Genomic DNA, 6,590 nt, shown 5'->3' on the forward strand with positions numbered 1-6,590 from the left:
TTTTTTTTTTTTTAAAGATTTTATTTATTTATTTGCGAGAGAGAATGAGAGACAGAGAGCACGAGAGGGAGGAGGGTCAGAGGGAGAGGCAGACTCCCCGCTGAGCAGGGAGCCCGATGCGGGACTCGATCCCGGGACTCCAGGATCATGACCTGAGCCGAAGGCAGTCGCTTAACCGACTGAGCCACCCAGGCGCCCCCATGACAGTTAATTTAATATATGTGATTCTATGACCATTACTGTTAATAGTGAGTTCTCAAACCTTGATGTGCATTAGGATCACCTGGGGAGCTTATTAAAAACAGCTGCCTGATTCCTATTCTGATGGATTATAATTCATAGATTTGGGTTGTTTCTTGGGCATCTGTTTTTTTTTTTTAATAAGCAACTACAGAATTCTGATGCATATCAAAGTTTGATACTATACATAGTATTTCTTTGTTGTATGCTTCTGCACTTATTATTGATGTTTTGTCTGCTTCTAGCTCTATTCAAATAATTTATGCAGATAACTGGAAAATTTTACCTTAGTTTTAATTACCCAGAGAGTAGAGAGATGTGTGTGGTGGAGTGTTAATTAAGTAGATTAGTTAAGAACACTCTCTACATATTCTGAATAATTGCCCTTCACAATGCTATTTAGGCATAAAATCAGAATATTATTGGGCCACAAACCAGTATTGTAATTTTTTTCCCAAATCTTTTGTGAATAAGTTAGGGCATATATTCATCTCACTCAGAACAAGGTAGCAACATTGCTGAAAGAAAGTTTGTGGTGCACTGAAGTTAACCAGAGCAACAAAAACTAAGTCCAGGTCAACTACTACTGACTAGTTGGAATCAACCCACTGCATTAGTGGTCTAACGGAAGAAGCATGCCCATTTCTGGGAATAGATTCTCTTACCTCATTCTCTATTGTTCTTTTACATAAAATATTTAACATTAAATTAAAAATTATAAGACACAAAAAAGTCAAAATGAAATGACCCATTTCAGGAGATAAAGCAATCAGTGGAACCATACCCAGAGATGACTCAGATGTTGGCACTCTCAGAAAGGGACATTAAAATAACTATGATTAATATGTTAAAGGATCTAGTGGAAAAGATGCAAAATATGTGTGAACAGATAGGGATTTTCAACAGAGAGAAGGAAGCTGTGAAAAAGTATGGGAATGCTAAATATGAAAATATAGGAGGTGAACACTTTCCTTAGTGGATTTATCAGCAAAAGAAACCTTTGGTGAACCTGAAGATAAATTGAAATTATCCAGAGTAAAACAGAAAAAAGAGGAGGAGTGAGGAACAGAGCATCCAAGAACTGGGGGAACCCATCAAGGGAAACAACTCAGGGGTCAGTGGACTTTTTCTTAAGGGGCCACATAGTAAATATTTTAGGTGTATAAGCTATATGATCTCTCACAGTTACTCAAGTCTGATGTTAGAGTGCAAAAGTAGCCATAGACAATTTATAAATGAATGGGCATGGATGTTTTTAAAAAATTATTTATAAAAATAGATCCATAGACCGTAGTATGCCAATACCTGGTCTAACTCATGTGTAATTGGAGTCCCAAAACATGAAGAAAGAGAACAAGGAAAAAGAAATTTTTGAACAGATAATGACCAAAATTATTTCAAAATTACTGAAAGACAACAAACCACATATTCAAGATGCTCAGAGAACTCCAAATAAATTTTAAAAAATAATAATACATAAAAATAAATCTAGGTACATTATAGCCGAACTGATGAAAACCAAAGATAAAGAGATTATCTTGAAGACTGCAAAGCAGAAGGAAGAATACATATAGAGGGCCAAAGATAAGGACAGAATTCCTGAAAGAATTGCTGAAGGCAATGAAGGGAAATCTTTACAGTGTTGCAAAGTGGGGAAAATCTTGTATCCAAAGATATCTTTCAAAATGAAGGCAAAATAAAGACTTTTGGACAAAACCTGAGAAAGTTCATTATCAGCAGATTTGCATTACAAGAAATATTAAAGAAAGCTCTTCAGGCAGAAGAATATGATACCAGATAGAAAAATGGATCTTCATTAAAAAATTAAGAGCCCTGGGATGGAAGCAATGTAGTATATAAAAGATTTTTTTCCTAATTTAAATTTTTTTATAATATGTAAAGGAAAAATGGTAAGAATGTATTGTGAGTATATGATTCTTTTAAGTAAGATATATGATACCAATACAGACAAATGGAACAAATGGAACTACATTGTTATAAGGTTCTCCTATATGTGAAGTTGTGTAATACTATCTAGAGGTAGACTGTTATAAGTTGAAAATGTACATTATAAATCCTTGAGAAACCACTAAAAAAGTGTGAGAGAGGTACAATTAAACAAGCCAGTAGTGAAGATAAAACGGAACCATTACAAATCTCAGTCCAAAGAAGGGGGATAAAGGAACAAAGAACAGATGGGACAAGTCAAAATCTAAGAGGTATATGATTAGATTTAAATGCACCCTGTTGATAATGACATTAAACATTTATTCATTTTCTGTCAATATAGAACAAATTTCCTTCAACCTAGTGGCTTAAAACACCTATTAATTAGCTCATAGTTCTCTGTGTCAGAAGTCAGCACAGCATGACATCAGGTTAGATGGGTTGTGGCACTTTCTGGTGGCTCCTGGGAAGAATCTGCTTTCTAACACACTGAAGTTACTGGCTGAGTTCAGTTCCTTACAATTGTAGGATGGAGGTTTTGTTTTCTTGCCAACTGTCAGCTGGGAGCTGATGTCATCTTTTAGAAGGTATCTTCATTTCTTGCCTTGTGACTCCCTCTTCTCTTCAAATCCAGCAATGGAGAATCTTTCTCACCAGGAGAACCTCATCTCTTTAAGGGCCTACCTGATTAGGTCAGCCTCACTGAGGATAATCGCTCATTCTTGAAGTCAGCTGTGTCTTATAATGTAGCCTACTCATGAAAATGGTATCACTGATTCTAGATTCCTCCCACTCTCACAGGGGAAGAGATTATACAAGGGTGTGAGTCATTGGGGGTCCTTTTAGAATTTTGACTACCTCACAATGTCAGTGATTTACACAGTCCAATGAAAGGCAGAGATTGTTAGTTTAAATAAAAGTGCTAGACCCAAGTCTGTGTTTAAATTGTTTAAACTAAGGTCTTTGAAAGAAAGGGTAGTGATAGCTACAAAATTTATGAGAGGAAAATATCTATATCAAAGTATTTTTTCCTTTAAAATATGGAGACATCTGAATGGTACTGTGACTTTTTTTCCTCTAATTTCACTGAAATTCCTATCCTTGAAGGTTACCTAATGTAATTTTGTGACAGATCAGTAAATGAACAGCTGTAAATGAACAGCAGTAGAGGCAGTTTGTTATGTTTGGATCCTGGTAATTTTTTTATTTCCTTGTTTTGTTTTTAAGTTTGTTTTATTATTTTTAAAATCTTTATAAGTAATGCAAATTAAGGGTTTTGACTACATTCTCTAGGACATGAATGGCAAGATGAATTTTATCGTATTATGGCAATGACAGATCCAGCTTTTGGATCTTCAGGAAGACCTATGCTGGTTTTATCTTGTATTTCTCAAGCAAATGTAAAAAGAATGCCCTGTTTTTATTTGGCTCATGAGCTGCATCTAAATCATCTAAACTACCCATGGATGGTAAGGTCCTATCTTCTCTGGTGAGAAAAATCTTATTTTTCACTGTTCTCTATTTGATTTTATTCTTTCCTACTCATTCTCTTTAATGAAATAGCATTCAAAAAATAGTTTTAATAGCTTAATCAGTGGGAGATATTTGATTGGTATCAATAAGTTTCACCTGATCATTTGCTCACTACTTTCCTATCATAGATACAGTGAGATAGCAATTGGGGATTTTTTTTTTTTTTAAATGCCAGTATCATGGTGTTTTTCAGCATTAAAATATTATGTTTTAAGGGTCATCAGAAATACAAATTTCATCTTATTGTTTCTTGCTTTCCAAATTTTATTTTAATCATGGAATCCTTTCTTCAAATGGAACCTTACATGAAAGCCCCTAAGTAAAATAAAGGAAAATAAAAATTGGAAATGCTTATGCTTAATAAGTTAGAGGATTTTCTTCCTTCCTCCCCATATACCTTCCATGGAGTTCTGAAGACTCTGTGGAACACAGTTGGAAAGCTACTGATAAAGGTGTACCTTCCTGAGTGGTGGGAGTTTTAGCTTACCATTAGGAAGAGTGGCAGTCTTAAAAAATACATTTTTGCAACTGGATATCACGTTTATCAGCTGGCTAGCTGAATTACATTGAAAAATGTTTTAGTTTTCAAAGTGGATCCTTTAGAGGAATTTTTTTCTAATACATACAAGCAAGTCATAGAAATGGTAGTTCTTCCCATTCCTAAAACTAAGTTCCAAGATAAGTAATAAGCCTCATATTGGTAATAATTATAGACAGAAGATCATATTTTTTTTTCCTAAGTTCTCTAGAAGACAAAACTTGAATGACTCACCCAAAGTTTACTGAGATTTTTAAAATCCTGTTCTTTTTTTAGTATCTAGAAAAATGTTTCTTTTAATCATAAGATTTTGGACTCAGTTTCTTACAGTGGTCTCTCTTATCTGCTCATAGGTCCAGGATACAGAGGCTGAAACTCTAACTGGTTTTTTGAACGGCATTCAGTGGATTCTTGAAGAAGTAGAATCTAAGCATGCAAGATGATCCTCCTTTTAGATCTGGGGAACTAAAACCACTTTAAACTTGTTACTAAGGTCATAATGTCAGCCAATTTTGTCCTGCCTTTTTGCAGGTGGGCTTTATATTGGGACAGCTGTAACTGCTGTGTTTTTTACATAATTTTTACTTTTTACCTTAAATCAATTACAAGAAAAAAGTTTCAGTGCTAGCATTTAGCCCCTCAGTGAACCTTTTAAGACTTTTTTTTGATAACTTTTATATTTTCTTTTTAAAAATATTAAATTCTGGAAAGGACAAGTTTGTACTTCCCTCATTCTTTGTGATTTCTAATTTCAGTTCAAAGGTTGCCCTGGTGGAGAACAGAAAATTTGCTAAGCTTTTATAGGTTCTTTTCAAGGGTCCTTAACTGGTTATCAAAAAGAAGTTTTTATCTATTTTTAATAAATATACTGCTTAAAGACTGGAATATTCATTGGAATTGCACTTATTGTTATGGCCATACAACTTCTGTTTTGTTTTTTTTTTTCCTGAAACAGTAGAAATTAACTTTATATCCTATTTAATACTAATTCAGTGAAAATAACTTTCCTGGAACTTTTTGCTATTTCACATAACTGAAAGTTCATAAGATTCTAAAGCAACTTCTATTCCATACTCATAGAGAAAACATTCCATAAGACATGAGCATAAGACCTTCTCACAAATTGCAGAGGAACTGTTATAGCTTTCCTATGTCATTAGAACTGAGGACTTTTAACACTATAATAACAAGAGCACAGTATTTAGGTTAGGATTAGGGTTAGAGTTTAAAAAAAAAAAGCATAGTAGTACCAAGATATAGCCCACAATCCCTGAGTGGGTGCTGCTCCAAAAAAGGGAGCTTCTACATCTTGGGTACACTCATTCAGAACTTGGCTTCAGCAACATGTAGTTGGGGGCAGAATGGGAAATGCTGACATCTCCCTCCTGGGACGATATTTCTCTAATTTAGAGAGGTAGTATGGTTCTGCTTCCTTGGCTGCCCCAGTCTAGATTGGAATTTCCATCTTGCTGAGTTGAAGGAGGGATGGGAGTGAGTAAGTCTTGGCTCAAATCCTAGACACTTCTGTTCTTACTGAGTTTTAGTAGATTTTTTTTTAAAATATTTCTTCATTTTCTATATGCTTTGGAATCATTTACAGATACTTGAAATGGCTGTTTTTTAAAAAATTATTTTCTCCAGTTTCTCTAGGGAGCCATTCCACAGAACCCCTCATGCTATTATGCTGAAAGTAGATCTCCCTATTTTCCTTTTAATATTTGTAGTACGTCACCATTCATTCCTGATACTGGTAATTTATGTCTTTTTTCTTCTTGACCAGTCTAGCTAAAGTTTTACTGATTTTATTATTATTCTTAAAAAAACCCCACATTTTTGTTTTACTGATTTATTCTATATTTCATTGATTTATGCTCTAATCTTTTCTGCTTTAAAATTTGTTTTGAGTTTTTATTCCATTTTCTTTTTTCTCGTTTTTTAAAGTAGAAATTTAGATCATTGATTCTATTCTTTTTAAAAAAAGTTATTTTAAGTAGGCTCCATGCCCAGTGTGGAGCCCAACACAGGCTTGAACTCACAACCCTGAGATCAAGACCTGAGCTGAGATCAAGAGTTAGGTGCTTAACTGATTGAGCCACCCAAGTGCCCCATTCCTTTTTTTAAAAATAAACATTTAAAGGGGCGCCTGGGTGGCTCAGTTGGTTAAGCGACTGCCTTCGGCTCAGGTCATGATCCTGGAGTCCCGGGATCGAGTCCCGCATCGGGCTCCCTGCTCGGCGGGGAGTCTGCTTCTCCCTCTCCCACTCCCCGTTTGTGTTCCCTCTCTCGCTGTGTCTTTCTCTGTCAAATAAATAAATAAAATCTTTAAAAAAAA

At 34.9% G+C, this 6,590-nt stretch overlaps 1 protein-coding gene across 3 annotated transcripts in view; it reads left to right on the plus strand.

The window, feature by feature from the left end:
• The window catches only part of FBXO4 (F-box protein 4), an 89,333-nt gene that overhangs the window by 9,358 nt on the left and 73,385 nt on the right, over window positions 1-6,590 (plus strand). The window contains exons 6-7 of one of the 3 annotated variants that reach the window (XM_006736959.3): window positions 3,481-3,656; window positions 4,612-5,143. The exons of 1 other annotated variant lie outside the window; for it this stretch is intronic. In XM_006736959.3, the coding sequence (XP_006737022.1) occupies window positions 3,481-3,656; window positions 4,612-4,701 (266 nt within the window). In that variant the 3' untranslated portion in view covers window positions 4,702-5,143. Of the gene's footprint in view, window positions 1-3,480; window positions 3,677-4,611; window positions 5,144-6,590 lie in introns of those variants that run through there. One more of the 3 variants, XM_081826075.1, reaches the window with a different exon arrangement.

Source organism: Leptonychotes weddellii, chromosome 7 (assembly GCF_054177405.1).
Source record: "Leptonychotes weddellii isolate Sample4059 chromosome 7, ASM5417740v2, whole genome shotgun sequence".
Taxonomy (NCBI): Eukaryota; Metazoa; Chordata; class Mammalia; order Carnivora; family Phocidae; genus Leptonychotes; species Leptonychotes weddellii.